This window comes from Diabrotica virgifera, chromosome 7, assembly GCF_917563875.1.
Source record: "Diabrotica virgifera virgifera chromosome 7, PGI_DIABVI_V3a".
Lineage (NCBI taxonomy): Eukaryota > Metazoa > Arthropoda > Insecta > Coleoptera > Chrysomelidae > Diabrotica > Diabrotica virgifera.
Window position 1 is genome coordinate 217,533,170 of NC_065449.1, and position 21,029 is coordinate 217,554,198.

The 21,029-nt window shown below is 32.8% G+C and overlaps 1 protein-coding gene across 3 annotated transcripts in view; it reads right to left on the minus strand.

The window, feature by feature from the left end:
* Window positions 1–304: 304 nt before the first annotated feature.
* The window catches only part of LOC114343019 (phosphatidylinositide phosphatase SAC2), a 49,771-nt gene continuing 29,046 nt past the window's right edge, over window positions 305–21,029 (minus strand). For all 3 annotated transcript variants that reach the window (XM_028293833.2, XM_028293832.2, XM_028293831.2), the window contains 4 exons: window positions 11,473–11,703; window positions 6,422–6,759; window positions 3,945–4,073; window positions 305–2,485 (listed from right to left, as the gene is read on the minus strand). In XM_028293833.2, the coding sequence (XP_028149634.1) occupies window positions 2,315–2,485; window positions 3,945–4,073; window positions 6,422–6,759; window positions 11,473–11,703 (869 nt within the window). In that variant the 3' untranslated portion in view covers window positions 305–2,314. The remainder of the gene's footprint in view (window positions 2,486–3,944; window positions 4,074–6,421; window positions 6,760–11,472; window positions 11,704–21,029) is intronic.

Here is a 21,029-nt window from a genome sequence, read left to right on the forward strand (position 1 = left end):
TAATTAAATCCATTTACTAAGGCTGAAAATCAGTACGCACATTCTAAATTAAATATACATAAAAGTTATTATAGTCGGTCAGCTGTCTGACGGGACAGAGCCGGTCGGTCTGACCCAGTGAATGTACAGGGTTATTCACTACATTTTGACCCCCTTGTAAACTGCCTTATTTACAGAATTAGAAAATGTAAAAATGTAAAATACAAAAGTTATTCGATTTTTTAATTATGATTTTTTGACATACATATCGTACTAGTGACGTCATCCAATTGGGCGTAATGACGTAATCGACTATTTTTTTAAATGGGAATAGGGGTCGAGTGCTAGCTCATTTGAAAGGTTATGCAATTCCCTATTCAGTAATATAAACATTAACATGATTAATTATAGAGGTTGTTAAAAAAAAATTTTAATTAAATTAATTGTTTAATTAATAATTAAAAAAAAATTTGGACACCCTGTATAAATAATGATCTTAATGTTTATAGTACTGAATAGAGAATTGAATAACCTTTCAAATGAGCTAGCACACGACTCCTATTCTCATTTAAAAAAATAGTCGATTACGTCATCACGCCCACATGGATGACGTTACTAGTACGATATATATGTCAAAAAATCATAATTAAAAAATCGAATAACTTTTGTACTTTACATTTTTTTCTAATTCTGTAAATAAAGCAGTTTACAAGGGGGTCAAAATATAGTGAATAACCCTGTACATTCATTGGGGCCGACCGACCGGCTCTCTCCCGTCATACAGCTGACCGACTATAATAACTTTTATTTATATTTAATTTAGAATGTGTGTACTAATTTTCAGCCTTAGTAAATGGATTTAATTACCTTCGTGGGAAAGCAACTTTGATACCCTCTCAGTAACCCCTGTTCTACGTTTCGCTTGACCGACCGCAGTATGTTTCTCTACACAATCACAGTAATCAACTGTGAAAAATTTAGCTTTAGTAAATTCAAAGAGATTTTTCAGTGCTGCCTCTCCGTCTATTAGAGGTTCGTTGATGTTTCTTGATTACTCTTAGTTAAAGGCCAAGATAATGTACTAAGGCGCTGCCATACCTACTGAAAACCTATTTCCAATATATCCTTCTTAATGACCACTCTATCACAGGAAATATTTCTAAAAAGATTTTAACTATGTGCAAGGCTACAACAAATGTTCAAAATTACCTCCCTTAAAGGTGACAGAGTAATTTTACATTCACCATTGGCGCGCGTACGGGTAATGGCTCGAATTTTTTAAAGAAAAAAATAGTACGCCACTGAGGTATGCCCAATTAAAAATCATTTTTGAATTCCTCGTTCAATTTACGAAAAAAAATCGTTTTTGTCTTTTTTTCATATAAGGCGCCGTTTTTATGCAAAAAAATAAAATATCTTAACGTTTACAAAGTATTTAAAATAAGTTTCTATGCATTTGGAATCTACCTCGAATTATTTGTAAGCGTTAAGATGTTTTATTTTTTGTATAAAAACGGCGCCGCATATGAAAAAAAGACAAGAATGATTTTTTGTCGTAAATTGAACGAGGAATTCAAAAATTATTTTTAATTTGACGTTTCTCAGAGGCGTACTTTTTTTTTCTTTAAAAAATTCAGACCATTACCTGTGCGGGTGCCAATGGTGAATATAAAATTATTCCGTCACCTTTAAAGGAGGTAATTTTGAACATTTGTTGTAGCTTTGCACCTAGTTAAAATCTTTTTAGTAATATTTTCTGTTATTGTTCTACTTTGAGAACAATAACTTTTAAGAAATGAAAATACGCTCGAAGATGTTTTATTTTTTCGCATAAGAACGGTGCACCATAGGAAAAAAATACAAGAAAGGTTCTTTTTCATAAATTAAACGTGGAATACAAAAATAATTTTTAATTTGAAATATCTCAGTGGCGTACCATTTTTTTCTTTAAAAAAATTCAGACCATTACCCGTAGGCGCGCTAATGATGAATATAAAATTGTTATTTGTTTGCCAAAAAATGCGCAATAACTACCTCTTGATACCCACCAAATTTAATTTTCATATTTCAACCGGTCTTAGAGCAATAAAAAATTGACAGTTTGAAATAAAAATTTCGACACCCTGTATCTCGGAAACAAAGCATTTGCGGACATATGTTTATAGACCAAACTGCCATTATTTTTTCATGTAGAAATTATCCCTTAAAGTTTTTCATACTTATTTACTAACATCCTGTATATTTAACGCAGTATTTTTTCTGTGTAAGACTAAGGGTGACAAATAAATTAAACAAGATATGAAGCTTAAAATGACCTCAAAGCTAGCGCTAAAATTTACAGAGCAATAAGTCTAGTTTTACTATTCTGCCAACGCTGCTGTAATTTTTTGTGTTCCTCCATTTCTCTTTCGCTGATGTGTCGTACTTGTCCGCTCAGTTTTCTTGGATCCAAATTGGCACCGATGTTTTGAACGCCTTTAGCCAATTTGCTCAACGGGGATAGTACCTGAAAAAATAAGAGTAATCTAAGCTCTACTACTCTACTGTATAAATAGAATTACAGGAAAGAATATGTCGTTTGCTATTATTAAACAGAAATGAAGTTGAGTTGTCAAATATAGGTCTTTTCTCGGTAACAATGGTGATTCTATTTCAAATCACTTAATTTTGGAGCTAAAAAAATTTTGGATCTCCGATTTGTCTGAAAATTGGTATATAGCTTCTGCGGGACGTAAAAATAAGATATTTAAAGTCAAAAAATCTTCTTTTTTTCTCAAAATGTTGTGTTATGCGATTTTACAGTGTTTTGGTGTTTATTTAAACAAATTTGCATTTTATATCGTAAAGTATCTATGGAAAACATAATATTTTAATAGAAGGGACTCAAAAATGTCATTATATGGCATTATAACAGGTTACTTTGATTCAAAACAAGTTTTTGATCAAATTTTATAGTGTAGAAAACGTTAAATACCGTTTTTTTACATTTTTCTCCATTCCTAAAATACATCATAATCAATTTGGCTGAAAATTTGCCCACAGATAGCCAAAATATATTGCTTTAAGTGGTGAGAATTATTTGAATTATATTACAATACCAAAAAAGTTACATGCAATATCATAGTCAAAAATATAGGCGTCTACTGTAAGTACAATTAACTCGAAAATATCGATCTCACGACAAAAACTGTTAAAAAGAAATTGTAATAATTGTAAATACGATTTATTTGGAACAATTTCAGTTCCTAACATTTTTGTAGAAAAGTTAAAAATGGCGGATATATTGAGCAAAACAGGTTCTCCTTTAAAATCAAGATGGCGGCTAACGTAACGGAGGAATTCATTCGTGATTTTAAATTTAGACTAGTATAGATTAGAAAAATAAAATTTTGGGCAGCTCGGCATGCAAGGTCAAATGCTATCCCGATTGGACTAATATACTTTTGAGTCTGATATTACTGCATGTAGCTTTTTTGGCATTGTAATATAATTCAAATCTTTCTAACCGCTTAAAGTCCTATATTTTGGCTATCTGTGGGCAAATTTTCAGCCAAATCGATGATGATGTATTTTGGCAATGGAGGAAAATGTAAAAACGGTATTTTAAAGCTTTCTACACTATAAAATTTGATCAAAAACTTGTGTTGAATCAAAATAGCTTGTTATAATGCCATATAATGACATTTTTGAGTCCCTTCTATTAAAATATTATGATTTTCATTGATACTTTACGATAGAAAATGCAAATTTATTTAAATAAACACCAAATCACTGTAAAATCGCATAAAATAACATTTTGAGGAAAAAAGAAGATTTTTTGACCTTAAATATCGTATTTTTACGTCCCGCAGAAGCTATATACCGATTTTCAGACAAATCGGAAATCCAAAATATTTTGCCTGAGTGATTTGACATGGAATGTACCATTTTTGTTGAGTACTCGTTTATACATAAGAATGACTTACTAAGTCTTTGGTGGTTTCCATTGGAGTCATTGTGCTCATTTTTCTCAAAGCGGACTCACTTTGGGATTGAGAAATGTTTAGCTGAACATCATAGTCGGAAGTTGAACGGTCAATGGGCTTGTATTCGATCTAAAAAATATATTGTTGTAAGAAAAGTTGTATCATTGTTTATATAGGAAGATAGTTGGTCAGCCCAATAGGTAAATATATTTGATTCAAATTGAGACAATCACCAGATGTCCCCACAATTTCTGTCAGGGTTCCAACGTAAAAATGCATAGACACCAAGTTGGATACGATCCTATTCATGACACTCCAACTCGCATACATATTAAGAAAAATAAATATATATTAGAAGAGTATATTTAGAAATTAAATTAATGATGTCATGCTACTATATATTATATATGTAATAGCATGACATCATTAATTCAATTTCTAAATGTATTCTTCCATATATATTTAGTTTTCTTAATATATATGCGAGTTGGGGTGTTATGAATAGAATCGTATCCAACTTGGTGTCTATGCATTTTGACGTTGCGACCCTGACAGAATTATTGTGGGGTGACTATCTCAATTTGAATCAAACAAATTTTCCTATTGAGCTGACCAACTATCCATATATATATATATATATATATATATATACAATAGTTGTATATTATTATATATATATATATATATATATATATATATATATATATATATATATATATATATATATATATATATACAATAGTTGTATATTATGCATTGTAAATATTATACGGACTACTGGACAAGATTATTTTTAGTTCGACCATTTTAACTTTCGTCATATCAATTTTTTTAAAATATCGGTGAATTCATCATTCTACTTTGATCACAATTTTTTTATTAATTTTCTTTTTGATTATGCTGAATTTGAATCTGACATTACAATTTGAAAATTAATAAAAAGATTTGAGTACTTTTACAATATGTCTGCGTAACTTGGAACAATATGGGAAACTTCTTTATTATCAATTTTACGAAAAAAAGGTATCCTTCATAAAATGCTCTGAATGGTCTAAAATCTAAGAAACAATCATCAGATATCAAATTTTATCAATTTTATACGAGGTATGTCAAAAAATATGAATTTCGCTCAAGAGTAAAGTACCTACCTTTATAGTTCACAATATTTCAATTAGGAGGATCCAATGGCATATTGAAACAGTTTTTAATTTCGAACAACTTTTTATAATAATATTTTTCAATATTGTGAAATATAAAGGTACTTTATTCTTAAGCGAAATTATTATTTTTTGACATACCTCGTAAAAAATTGGTAAAATTTAGACAATATCTGATGGTTGAATCTTAAATTTTATACTATGCAGAGCATTTTATGAAGAATACCTACGAATACGTAAGAATTTTTCGTAGAATTGATAATAAAAATTATTCCCATAGGTTCTAAGTTACGCAGACATACTGTATAAGAGCTCAAAAGCTTGTTATTAAATATATTTTTGGTAAGTAGTACAGAAAAAAGTTTTGATGATTTTGTATAAACATTGTTTAACTGATATTTTTCTGTTTTTGTATTACATTTTTTTATGTTTCTTAATTTTCTCAAAAATAAGTTGTTTTTTTAATGTTCAAAATAAAATAATTTAGTACACTTTAAAGACTACATTACAGCTTTAAAAACACGTATAAAATTGTAATATACCTTTAAACTTGAGTAATATCCTCTTAAAGTGGTAGTAATTCTGTAAAACTAAGAAGTTTTCAAAAATTACATTTTTTGAGACGTCGTATTATTTGAACTAAATTTTTGAGATTTTTTTGAATGAAACATCGTTTAGTACGATGTTTGGGAAGTAATTTGTCTCACTTTCCGCCTATATTGTACTTATTCACATATTTTTTTTTCGTTGTAATATAACTATGAGATAGCTTTAATGTTCTTCTTTCATTTCCAATTAAATGTAAAATTTAATTTGATCAATTAGTTAAAAAATTATGTCAAATTAACTCAATAGCGCGCTCCGCCGAACGTTACTATACCGTGTGCTAATGTTTGTGAGAGGGGTGACTCGAGCGTTATAAATAAACAATTATAGAAGCTCTAGATTTAATTTTATAAAAATCTGTATACAAGGTTCTTTGTGTAAAATTGTCTGAATTTTTCAATGGCTAAGTCAATTTTTTCTAAAAATTATATTTTTGTAGGTATTTAAAAAACAAATAATCTCACAGTTCATTTCTTTAATAAAAAATTAAGCACCCACTTTTTGATATGTATTATACATTTCTTAATGAAATTGTATAAATTTCTATCTTGTTTGATTTTTTCCGTAAGTAAAAACTCCATTAACTCCACTAATAGTTATATACTTCAAGCGACACCAGACAATATACATCCAAAAAGATTTACGTAAATATCGAATAACGAGAACCAAAGTGATTAGCTCATACTCTTTGATTATAAAAAATTGTATACTTACCTTATCTTTTGTGTCATTCACTTCAATTGACGATTTGCTAAACTTTTTATCCAAAGCCAACGAGTTTGGAGGGTTCTTTTTCGAAGAGTCGTCCATATTTTCGGAATTAATTTGAATTTCCGGCGTTGGACTCAAGCCAGAACTAATAGAAACGCTTTGCATAATACTGGATAGTTTAACGTCGTCCATGTGAGAAGAGTCTGTTCTAGTTAATAAATTATGTCTTTGCTCTAAGACGCCGTCTACATTATCGGTTGTGTTGCCCATGACTATGCCTACGCTCGGTAGGAAGGCATCGATTTTGGGAGTAATGTCTATGTCTTCAGTAGCTTCAAGGCCTACAAATATACATGTATATTAAAATAAATAAAACTATGTATTAGATTCAATATACACTAATAAGGATATATTGCTCATTAGTTCAGAGAAATAAGGAAAAAAATATCCTGTTGGTGACACGACCCCCTCCGGCCGAAACCAAATGTTTTGACTATTATGGACATCTATAATAATAAGCGATATCGTCGGTATACTGCGAAAACCAGATAAATGACCAATTTTAAAATATTAAGTTAAGTATACCAAAATTTTCAGCTTTTTACACTCTACATACAGGTAAAACCCAATAAATGATCGACTTACCATTCAGCAGATAATTTGTGTAATAAACAAATAAGTTACACCTAACCAACTTTTCATTTTCAAATAAAACAATAGATCGCTACTTACTTCCATAAAATCAAAGTTCGGTTGCATGTAAAACCAACTAAGCGCACATATATATTTGCCGGACAACAATATATTTCTACTGTTGTATATCTACCATATTCAGTAAAAAGGTGATAAGTGTCTTTAATACAGTGTGATTTATTTTGATTTACAGGTAAAACCAGGTAAGTGATCGCACCTCAATATTAAATTTAGGTTTAATCAGCTAGGTCTCCTAACTATTTCAAACTAATGATAAAATATTATTTCTGATATATGCATCTTTCACTAGCATATCGAATATCAAACACAACTGGTACGCTTAATTCAAAATAAAGCACTAAACTTTAAAACGTTTTTTCTCGATTTCGGTATTTCGACATTTATCTGGTTTTCGTAGTATACCAACGATATGTTTCCTGCAGCCGATTTTGATGATAAACATAGTTATAAACAAATGAAGATCAAAAAAGGTTAATTTTCGCTTTTTTCGTTTACAGTGGAACTTGGATATTACGGCCTCGGTAGTTACGTCACCTCGGTTGTAACGTCAATTTTTAATAGGTCCGGCCAAAAACTATTCGATAACATTATTAAAAACCCGGTTTTAACGGTAAAAATAAAGTAACCCTCGTCTATAGCGTCATAAAATTTTACAGTAGGTTGTTGTTTTTTCATTTTATGAAGAATAAAGTGCAATGCGTTTCCAGCTTTGCGACATTGCTCCTTCCAAGAATGTGACAAAGGCCCATTATCCCTTTGTGTACAGTGGCAGTTTATGATTTCTTATTATTTGTCAGTGCCATCATAGAGTCAAATTTTCTGCTGTAATAAAATAGTGCAAATAATACTGTAATAAAATTTTGCCTTGTTAAAATTTCTTTTTTTTTTCTACCTCTTTTATAACGTCACTCTGATATAGCGTCATTTTTTTACTGGACCCTTCAATGACGCTATAACCAAGTTCCACTGTATTACTAAAAAGTAAAGCATTCTAAACAATTTGAGAGCAAAAAATTCATAAATCGTATAAAAAACTTCAATATGGCGTTCGCGGAATATGTATATCCTTATTGGTTGCTTAGAAAATTGCAAAATAAATCATACATTTTTTAGTTTTTATAAATATTCATAACTTATGTAAAAATTAACTTAGAACCTTCTTATTACACGGAATGCTGAGACTTCTGGTGCTTAAATCATACTCTACATTTCAAAGCAATTGGTCAAATAGTTTAAAAGTTATTTAATTTGTTTATCCCAAATTAATTTTTTTTGCAACACTAATAAGTCAGAAAATGATGAAGTTACAGTAATACTTTGGATAGTTTATGAAAGAAGAAGATTTACACTATTAATTTAATTAAAAAAATGACAAAAAGTAATTCTAAATATTGCAAAATTATTTTGCAAGAATATGTGAATTAAAAAAAAGGGGGAGCTAACTTCGTCCCTAATTGTCCTAGGATAATTGTTTTTTGTTTAGCCGGAATAGGAAATAGAAGAACCTCAAATATATTGCTCGACAAAAATGGAAATATTATAATGGAGACAAAACGAAAACTACGACGATGGAAAGAGTATATCGAGGAACTATTTCATGACCAGAGAGAAGCTAGTACATCCGTAGATAGCCAAACGGGAGATGTAGGCCCAGAGATAACCAAATCAGAGGTTAGTCAGGCAATAAACTCTATGAAAACCAATAAATCTGCTGGTCCAGATGAATTGCCTAGCGAGCTGATAAAGTTGGTCAACGAGAAAAACCTGGACATAATAGTAGAACTGTACAACGCTATCTATACTACAGGAATCATCCCTAGAGAAATGTTGACATCAGCCTTTGTGTGTTTGCCAAAGAAGGTGAATGCAAAAGAATGCAGTAACTACCGAACCATAAGCTTAATGTCACATACCTTGAAAATTATCCACGCCAGAATACACTCTAAACTGGAGCTGGATATTAGTGACACTCAATATGGGTTCCGCAATGGTATGGGTACCAGAGAGGCATTATTCTCCTTCAACGTGCTGACACAGAGATGTTTGGATGTTAACCATCCTCTTTACGTCTGTTTTATAGACTACAATAAGGCGTTTGATAAAGTAAAACATGATCGACTCATGGAAATCCTAAAAAATAAAAACCTAGATGAAAGAGATTTAAGACTAATAACACACCTCTATTACAATCAGCGAGCAATAGTAAGAATTGAAAAAGAAACATCTGAAGAAATGGAAATAAAGAGAGGAGTCAGGCAAGGCTGCATACTATCACCTCTATTATTTAACGCTTATTCTGAAGAGGTAATGCGAGAAACTCTGGAAGATGAAACAGTCGGCATAAGAGTAAATGGAGTCTTAGTTAACAACATCAGATATGCAGATGATACAGTAATAATAGCCGATAGTTTACAAGACCTGCAAAGACTCATGAGTAAAATAGTAAGGTGTAGTAGGGAGTACGGACTCTCTCTCAATATCAAAAAGACGAAGTTTATGAAAATTAGTAAAAACAACCATAATACTAACGAAATCTTGATAGTAGAGGGCCAGCAGATCGAAAGAGTAAAAAAGTACACTTACCTAGGAACACTTATAACAGAAAATAATGACTACACTGCAGAAATAAAAGTCAGAATCGAAAAAGCACGTTCTAATTTTATAAAAATGAAAAAGGTCCTATGTAGCAAAGATTTAACATTAGCTCTTAAAGTACTCCTAACAAAATGTTACATCTACAGTGTTCTATACTATGGAGTGGAATCATGGACGTTAAATGTAGAGACAATGAGACGACTTAACGCCTTTGAAATGTGGACCTATAGAAAAATTATGAGGGTTTCCTGGGTAGATAGAGTTACAAACAATGAAGTACTGAGAAGAATAGGTAAAGAAAAGGAAGTTGAACTTACAATTAAAGAAAAGAAGCTACAGTATCTCGGACATGTGATGCGGGGCGAGAAGTATGGCATCCTACGACTCATAATGCAAGGAAAGATAGATGGCAGAAGAAGCATCGGAAGAAGACGAATTTCATGGTTGAAGAACCTGAGAGAGTGGTTTGGATGCAGCTCGAAACAACTATTTAGAGCTACTGCCTCAAAAATTAAAATAGCTATGATGATTTCCAACCTCCGTAGCGGAGATGGCACCTGAAGAAGAAGAAGAAGAATTGTTTTTCTTTCTAAATGTGTATAAAAATTCAGTCTTTCTAAATAAGAAAAAATAATTTTTCTACGGGTAACGGTTAAAAAGTTATTCTAATTGTTTATAAATAAGCAAAAAATCGACATGAGTTTGCAAAATAATTTTACACTGTTTAAAATTACATTTTGTCATTTTTTTTTTTAATTAAAGCCCTTCTTTCATAAACTGTCCGAAGTATTACTGTAACCTCATAATTTTCTGACAGTGTTGCAAAAAAAAATGAATTTGGGATAAGCAAATTAAATAACTTTTAAACTATTTGACCAATTGCTTTGAAATTTAAAATATGATTTAAGCACAAGAAGTCTCAGCATTCCGTGTAATAAGAAGGTTTTAACTTAATTTTTACATAAGTTATGTACATTTATAAAATCTCAAAATTTATGACTTATTTTGCAATTTTCTAAGCAACAAATAAGGATAGACATATTCAGCGAACGCCATATTGAAGTTTTTTATACGATTTATGAGTTTCTTACTCTCAAATTTGTTTAAAATGCTTAAATTTTTGGTAATAGATGAAAAAAGTGAAAATTTACTGTTTTTTTATCTTCATTTGTTTATAACTATGTATATCAAAATCGCTTGCAGGAAACATATAGGTTATTAATATCGATGTCCATACTGCTCAAAAAATTTGGTTTCGACTTGGAGGAGGATATGTCACGAGAAAAATCTTATTTCTCTAGACTATATTCTTTAGATGATAACGAATACTGAGCATATTAAAACGAATTTTACGTATGAGTTTACTGACCTGAAGCTATTTAGCGGAAGTTACTCAACTTCGTATATAAATTTCGTAAATGTTGACATTTGGATGTGGACCATCCTGCATACAGTCCGGACTTGGCACTGTGTGTGTGTGTGTGTTTTTTTTTGTATTCCCAAAAATCAAAATCAGGCTACGCGGTAAAGGTTTTAAGACGCCCAATGAGGCGTTTGAAGCATAAAAAAATCTTATTTCTGAGATACCTTGTGCCTTGTGTGCGATCAAACGCTGGCTATCATCATTTTTATGTTTTTGGGAGGTTTCTCTATTAGGTATTGCGCGAAATAGTTCTTCAGCTGTCATATCGCAACTGACTATATATTACATTTCATTAAGTATTATTGACATATTGTTTATTTACCTTGTTCAATGCTACGATTTCCAGGCGAATCCATACTCTGTGGGGAAATGCCTGTTTGAATATCAGGCTGGAAGATAGAATTTTCGTATTCCTCATCTGAATCGCTGGACGTTTCATTTTTATTCTTCTGGCCAACAGTGAACTTCGGTTTTAGCCTACTGGTTTTGAATGAGTTGCCGATTTTATTCAGTTTGGAAAATTGTTGAGTCACATTTGAAATTGCCTTTGAACCTAAAATTGAAACATAGCTATATGTTTAAATTATAAATAAGATCACAGTAATGTTCACAATGTTATAAAAATAAAAATTACTTCTTTAGTTATTACTTAATACTCACACCAAATCATTTTTTTGAAAATTTAAACCATAAAAACCTTTTGGTAGAGGCAAGTAACAATAATCATATCAACTTCACTGTATATGAAAGTCTGAAAGTCAATAATACCCGTAACTGAAACATGATATCAATGGTATGCAAAGAGATTCTGTAACTGACCGCCAACTAGTCAAATGTCAAATTGGTATTACTAACTACCGCTACTAAGTATTTACAGGCTAAGATAATGGTTATTTAAAAAAAATTTGAAAACGAGTTTCGTGTTGGAAAAAATCAAATATAAAATGTTAGTACCTGACATTTATCGAAAGTTTATCATTCAGAGTAGTATTTTAATAGGGAAGTAGCCATCGTATTCTTCCGTTAATCTAACTTTGCCTTCTAATAACCGCACATTTGCCAGGTTGTCACACTGACATAAAATGTGCTGTTGTTTCTTTTTCTAGGTGAAGGAATCTGCATGGGTCATCATCTGCCAATCTAATCAGCTTCAACTGCCTATTCAGCTTAGAGTACCCTGTTAGCAGACCTACTATGGCTTTGGCTGTTTCCCTGTTTTTGCTTGTTAGGTCTACCGTAATTTTGGCGAATGTTCTGTAATGAACTGTTTCGCCTTTGTACTGGTAAATATCCATAGATAGACCTACCGCTAAATGAATCCACAGGTATTCTATTAAGGCGCATTTAAATCAAAGCGAACACGAACGAAGGAACGAATTCGTAGGTGTTCGCTTGGTCATTCGTTCGCTACAAAGTAGGACCATTTACATTGAAGCGAACGTTCGCATTCTTTGATGATCGCGAGTGCATATTGCCCGCAGATGTATTTAAGATGGCCAGTCACACATTGTGTCAGTAAGTTTATTGTCGTGTTTCTTGTTGGGAACATTTTAATACAATAATAGCTTATAAAATGCAATGTGTGTTCTGTAAGGAAAAAAATATGCCATATTCATAAATATAAGTATAAATTTTGATACGACTTCAATAATTTCATTTTGTCCTGTCTCTATTCTATAATTATTTAATTTAAAAAATTTGATTTTAATAATTAAAATAAAATAAAAATTATTTTCACACTCAAAAATAATTTATCCCGATCTTTTTTATAATTTTGTTAAAAATTTTGATAAGCTTTATTTATTAATATTTTATTTAAATCTGGCATTATCAACTAAAGTGTGAGATAAATAAAACGTCCAAAAATGTCTAGCAATTATAAATTCATATTTCTTCTTCTTGTTAAGATGCCGTGCATTTCTTGTTTATAAAATATTACTGTTTTTAGCAGCATTGCAAAGCATTTCATAGCCGTGGATTCTTGTCCACTGGCGGTGGCGATTACGCAGCCATGACATCTTTTTCCCAGATCCCTCTTACCCTCTATCTTTCCGTCGAGTATCAGTTGCTGAAAGTGTATCGTTCCCCTCGTAATATGTGCCCAAGTATGCAGTCTTCTTACTTTTAACATAATTAAAAAGTTCCCTATCCTGTAAACCCGCTCTTCTTAGTACTTAATCATTTTTGACTCTGTCCGTCCATGATATTCTAAGCATTCGACGTAGGCATCACATTTCAAACACTTCAAATTTGTTAATGGAACTGGCCTTTAACGCCCATGCTGCCATTCCGCACAAGAGCACAGGTCAAACGTAACACTTTTTAGCATATAAATTACTGACAAAATATTTGTATTCATATTTCTAATAATGACAAAAGTAATGACAAAAAAAATTATCTTCTTAAAATAATTTTGAATTCAATATATTTAGGTAGGTACCTGTAATGTGCTTCGAACTAATGAACGCAATCTGTATCAGCAGCCAGGTAGCAGGTATTATACGCTGTTTGAGGGAGCATAGAGAATAATATATTAAAGAACCAGCTTTCTTAAAATTCTTCCTCGAAAAAAGTTGCTTGTTCTTGGCATTATGACTATATTATGTTCAAATAATAAATTGTAAAATTGGTGTATCAAAATAAATTTGCTTTTAATTAATTTTAGCAATTAATTTGATTTGCTTACCTCATTAGTCTTTCTGAGTTGAAATTTATCCAATAAAACCATTAGGCTTTTAAAAGCAAACCACTTCGAACCCTCTTTTTGTCTTTCTCGTCTAAATGTTAAAACAAGCATCAGTTTTTCTGTGTATTATTTTATATATAAAATATAGTTTCGATATGAAATATAGTTTTTTTTTTTATAGCTTCGATTTCGGGTTTCATAGGCATTCTTCATTTCTATAGGGTGAGGCAGATAAAGGGCCTATTAGAAATTTCTCGAGAACCAAAGACAACTGAATTATGAAAATTGGAATAAGGGGGTTTTGAAGACTGATCTATTTAATGAAAATATTTTCATCTATTTGGTACTTCCGGTTATACCGGAAGTTGCTTATAACTTCGTGATTTTAAATGGGACACCCTGTATATTTTTACATTTTTGGATTCTCCTCGATTTCTTCTTTCTTAAAATATAAGGTTTTGTAATATTATACAGGGTAGGTTAAAAGATAATTACGTTTTCTTATTAATTTCGTAGCAATATTCACACCCTGTAGGATTGTAGTAGTTTGACATAATAAACTTTATTATGTTCAAATGATTTTTAAGATAGTCTACTATTGTTAACAGCTATTAGGGTAGCTAAATTTTTAATTTTAGTATACAGGGTGGGTCGAAACTCGGAATGAGTATTTTCCGAGTTTTCTTAAATAGAACACCCTATATTTTAGTATTGTAATGAAATGATATTTCATGGTACTTTTTACTTATTAAGCATTCCCTATACCTAACTGCTTTAGTTTGTGCTTAATTGTTAATCGCACCAACAATCTTAACTTCGATGGTATTTTGATACCTCAACCACTATTGGCAATTTTAAGTATCAGTATAGATTAATATGGGTTTATTTCCAAAAAATTATTTGTGACTAAATAATTTCACGGCCAACCTAATACAATTTCACCTATTTTGTGTTGCAATTAATGTTTGGCTTGAATCACCAATAACTCACAAATTAAAGAAGTTAGGTATAGGGAATGCTTAAGAAATTAAAAAGTACCATAAAATAACATTTTATTACAATACTAAAATACAGGGTGTTCCATTTAAGAACTCAGAAAATACTCATTCCTAGTTTCGACCAACCCTGTATACTAAAATGAAAAATTTAACTATACCAAAACTCTTAACAATAGTAGACTATATTAAAAATCATTTGAACATTAACAGATTTTATTATGACAATCTACTACAATCCTACAGGGTGTTAATGTTGCTACGAAATTAATAAGAAAACGTAATTATCTTTTAACCTACCCTGTATAATATTACAAAACCTTATATTTTAAGAAAGAAGAAATCGAGGAGAATCCAAAAATGTAAAAACATACAGGGTGTCCTATTTAAAAAAAACGAAGTTACAATCAACTTCCGGTATAACCGGAAGTAGCAAAGAGAAGAAAATATTTTCATTAAATAGTTCATACCTCAAAACCCCTGTATTCCAATTTTCAAGATTCTTTTTGCTTTAGTTCTGGAGATATTTCTAATAGGCCCTTTATCTGCCTCACCCTGTATATACCTAACTCAATTAATTGAAGTATCTTTTCATTGGTCCATTCCATATTGCAAAATTATGTTTTCACGACTACACAATAAACAACCCTTTCAAACTAATGTTCGAAAATAAATTAAATCAGTACTTCTAAACGAATTTGTTCGTTACCGTCTATCCACTGTCCACATTGAACGACGATTTCCTTTGATGATTCGCTAACTTACCGATATCGGTTGGGACATGTGCGAATGCAAACGAATTCGTTCGATCGTGCTCGATTCGCTGTACAAAGTCCATTCCATATTGCAAAATTATGTTTTCACGACTACACAATAAACAACCCTCTCAAACTAATGTTCGTAAATAAATTAAATCAGTACTTCTGAACGAATTTGTTCGCTACCGTCTATCCACTGTCCACATTGAACGACGATTTCCTTTGATGATTCGCTAACTTACCGATATGGTTGGGACATGTGCGAATGCAAACGAATTCGTTCGATCGTGCTCGATTCGCTGTACAAAGTCCATTCCATATTGCAAAATTATGTTTTCACGACTACACAATAAACAACCCTCTCAAACTAATGTTCGTAAATAAATTAAATCAGTACTTCTGAACGAATTTGTTCGCTACCGTCTATCCACTGTCCACATTGAACGACGATTTCCTTTGATGATTCGCTAACTTACCGATATGGTTGGGACATGTGCGAATGCGAACGAATTCGTTCGATCGTGCTCGATTCGCTGTACAAAGTCCATTCCATATTGCAAAATTATGTTTTCACGACTACACAATAAACAACCCTCTCAAACTAATGTTCGTAAATAAATTAAATCAGTACTTCTGAACGAATTTGTTCGCTACCGTCTATCCACTGTCCACATTGAACGACGATTTCCTTTGATGATTCGCTAACTTACCGATATCGGTTGGGACATGTGCGAATGCAAACGAATTCGTTCGATCGTGCTCGATTCGCTGTACAAAGTCCATTCCATATTGCAAAATTATGTTTTCACGACTACACAATAAACAACCCTCTCAAACTAATGTTCGTAAATAAATTAAATCAGTACTTCTGAACGAATTTGTTCGCTACCGTCTATCCACTGTCCACATTGAACGACGATTTCCTTTGATGATTCGCTAACTTACCGATATGGTTGGGACATGTGCGAATGCAAACGAATTCGTTCGATCGTGCTCGATTCGCTGTACAAAGTCCATTCCATATTGCAAAATTATGTTTTCACGACTACACAATAAACAACCCTCTCAAACTAATGTTCGTAAATAAATTAAATCAGTACTTCTGAACGAATTTGTTCGCTACCGTCTATCCACTGTCCACATTGAACGACGATTTCCTTTGATGATTCGCTAACTTACCGATATGGTTGGGACATGTGCGAATGCGAACGAATTCGTTCGATCGTGCTCGATTCGCTGTACAAAGTCCATTCCATATTGCAAAATTATGTTTTCACGACTACACAATAAACAACCCTCTCAAACTAATGTTCGTAAATAAATTAAATCAGTACTTCTGAACGAATTTGTTCGCTACCGTCTATCCACTGTCCACATTGAACGACGATTTCCTTTGATGATTCGCTAACTTACCGATATGGTTGGGACATGTGCGAATGCAAACGAATTCGTTCGATCGTGCTCGATTCGCTGTACAAAGTCCATTCCATATTGCAAAATTATGTTTTCACGACTACACAATAAACAACCCTCTCAAACTAATGTTCGTAAATAAATTAAATCAGTACTTCTGAACGAACTTGTTCGCTACCGTCTATCCACTGTCCACATTGAACGACGATTTCCTTTGATGATTCGCTAACTTACCGATATGGTTGGGACATGTGCGAATGCGAACGAATTCGTTCGATCGTGCTCGATTCGCTGTACAAAGTCCATTCCATATTGCAAAATTATGTTTTCACGACTACACAATAAACAACCCTCTCAAACTAATGTTCGTAAATAAATTAAATCAGTACTTCTGAACGAATTTGTTCGCTACCGTCTATCCACTGTCCACATTGAACGACGATTTCCTTTGATGATTCGCTAACTTACCGATATGGTTGTGACATGTGCGAATGCGAACGAATTCGTTCGATCGTGCTCGATTCGCTGTACAAAGTCCATTCCATATTGCAAAATTATGTTTTCACGACTACACAATAAACAACCCTCTCAAACTAATGTTCGTAAATAAATTAAATCAGTACTTCTGAACGAATTTGTTCGCTACCGTCTATCCACTGTCCACATTGAACGACGATTTCCTTTGATGATTCGCTAACTTACCGATATGGTTGGGACATGTGCGAATGCGAACGAATTCGTTCGATCGTGCTCGATTCGCTGTACAAAGTCCATTCCATATTGCAAAATTATGTTTTCACGACTACACAATAAACAACCCTCTCAAACTAATGTTCGTAAATAAATTAAATCAGTACTTCTGAACGAATTTGTTCGCTACCGTCTATCCACTGTGAACGACGATTTCCTTTGATGATTCGCTAACTTACCGATATCGGTTGGGACATGTGCGAATGCAAACGAATTCGTTCGATCGTGCTCGATTCGCTGTACAAAGTCCATTCCATATTGCAAAATTATGTTTTCACGACTACACAATAAACAACCCTCTCAAACTAATGTTCGTAAATAAATTAAATCAGTACTTCTGAACGAATTTGTTCGCTACCGTCTATCCACTGTCCACATTGAACGACGATTTCCTTTGATGATTCGCTAACTTACCGATATGGTTGGGACATGTGCGAATGCGAACGAATTCGTTCGATCGTGCTCGATTCGCTGTACAAAGTCCATTCCATATTGCAAAATTATGTTTTCACGACTACACAATAAACAACCCTCTCAAACTAATGTTCGTAAATAAATTAAATCAGTACTTCTGAACGAATTTGTTCGCTACCGTCTATCCACTGTCCACATTGAACGACGATTTCCTTTGATGATTCGCTCACTTACCGACATCGGTTGGAACATGTGCGAATGCGAACGAATTCGTTCGGTCGTGCTCAATTCGCTGTACAAATACAATAAAGTTAACGAACGAATTTAAATGCGCCTTTAGGTGCTACTGTCTTACGATTTTTCATTATATTAAAAGTCTCGAGAATTTCATTTCTCGTTATTCCCGGTATTACATTTTCATTTGGGGTTCCGCATCCTGTCTTTCCTCTACACTTCAACGACCTTAGTTTCGTGAAAATTATTTCTAGGAGCTGGTGAAAATATCTCAGCTACATAACCTACCTTAGAAATCTTGTTTTGGATCGATCATAACGAAATTTAAAATTAAGAAATGTTTTTCATACTAATCGATGCGAAATGAAATTCAAATTCAACTCATACGTGTGTATAACAACTTACTAACATTATAGAAGAGACGAGCAAAATAAATCTAAAAAAGTTGTAAAATGCAACTTTTTGTTACGACTCCATGGAAATATAAAGTTGAAATGAACTTTAGAATGAGAAGTAATTTTTATAGATATCTACATTGTGATTCAAAAATAGAATATAGTAATAGTACAACTAGAAAATATGCGGAATTTAAAAATGTATTTAAATAGCACAGGTTTACAAAAAAAAAATTTTGGACTATTTGACGAAACCATCTGACTAGGTGGTTTTTGGGGTCGCTGATCACGAATCCGAGGTCTGCTGACCTCTATTACGTCAGGTAAAGGTCATTTCAAGGTCACATCAAGATAAATCGACAATCACTCTAAAAAAAGTATATTAGGGGGTTTTTGGGATCGCTGATCACGAATCCGGCATCCGCTACCTTCTCTCACGTCTAGCTCAAGTTCATTTCAAGGTCAAATCAAGATAAATCGACACAATCGCTCTGAAAAAGTATATTAGGGGATTTTTGGTGTCGCTGATGACAAAACTGGGGTCCGTTAAGCTCTACCACGTCAGATAAAGGTCATTTCAAGGTCAAATCAGTTTTGTGGTCTTGTCATGATTTGACCTTGAAATGACCTTTACCTGACGTGGTAGAGATCAACGGACCCCAGTTTTTGTGATCAGCGACCCCAAGAACCACCTAATATACTATTTCAGAGCGAGTGTTTCGATTTATCTTAATTTGACCTTGAAATGACCTTGAGCTAGACGTGAGAGAGGTCAGCGGACCCCGGATTCGTGATCAGCGACTCCAAAAACCCCCTAATATACTTTTTCAGAGCGATTGTCGATTTATCTTGATTTGACCTTGAAATGACGTGTACTTGACGTGATAGAGGTTAGCGAACCCCGGATTCGTGATCGGCGACCCCAAAAACCCCCTAGTCAGATGATTTCGTCAAATAGTCCAACATTTATTTTTTTTTTTGTAAACCTGTGTAACACAACGCTATAAAAATAAACATCTCTGGTGCATCAACACACAACTGTCTGTTTTCGATCAGGCTGCTTCCAAAAATACGAATTATCTTCTTCTTCTTCGGGTGCCCTCTTCTCTGCGAACGTTGGCTCTTAAAATATCAATTCTGATCTTGCTAGCGGCACTTTTGGATAGTTCCACCGATGCGAGCCCGAACCATTTCTGCAGATTTTGGAGACACGAGTGTCTTCTCCTGCCTAGCCCACGCCAACTGACTATTTTTCCCTGGATAATCAATTATTGAATTAGGCGGTACTTATCGTATCTCAATATGTGGCCTAGATATTCAAGTTTTCTTTGTACAATTGTGCTCACAATGTTCCGTCCAGGATATACCAAAAATCCGCCGATACATCCACATTTCAAATGCTTCTATTTTATTCATGAGCGTCTCGATCAGCGTCCAGACCTTTGCACAATATAATAAGATCGGTAAAATGTAGAATTTAACTTGTAGTTTTAGAGGAAGAGACAAATCCTTGCTTATGAGGAGCTTTTTCATAGTATTAAAGGCTCTAGCTCGTCCTATTCTCGCCTTAATTTCTGAGGCCTGTTCCCACTTTGCATTTAGATTAGTGCCAAAGTTAACGTAAGATTCTACATCGTCAATTAGTAGATTGTTTATCAGTAACTGTCGAGCAGGTTGTTGCATTTTTGCTAATCAGCATGTATTTTATCTTCTTGAAGTTCCGACTGATTGCATTAACCCTTTCCTTTGACTGTTGTAATTCATCTATACTGCTGACAAGGATCACCGTGTCATTGGCATATCTTATGTTACTCGTTAAGTCACTGTTTATTTTAATGTCCTGTGTTACATTTACTCAGTAACTATTAGATGCAAAGACCTTTTATGCAAAAATTATTTACATATTTTCGATTAAAATTCACCATAGATATATTACAATATACTAAATTATGAAAGAGGCAAATTCCACATACTTCCTAGAAATATTCTACTTTACGCTGTACTACACTAAGTACGTATGAAACAAAATTAAAAAATGGACAAAAAAAATTAGACTAAAAAAATTTTATGCAATCATCTTTACCGAATTTCACAAATATCTACATCTATTCATTCAAAAATCTGTATATACTTTATACACTAGTATTCTACATATCAACTAGAATTAAAAACAAATTTTCAAGTATTATGCAGCCAATTACTTACATTCTTCAAAGAAGCAGGTGGTGTATGTA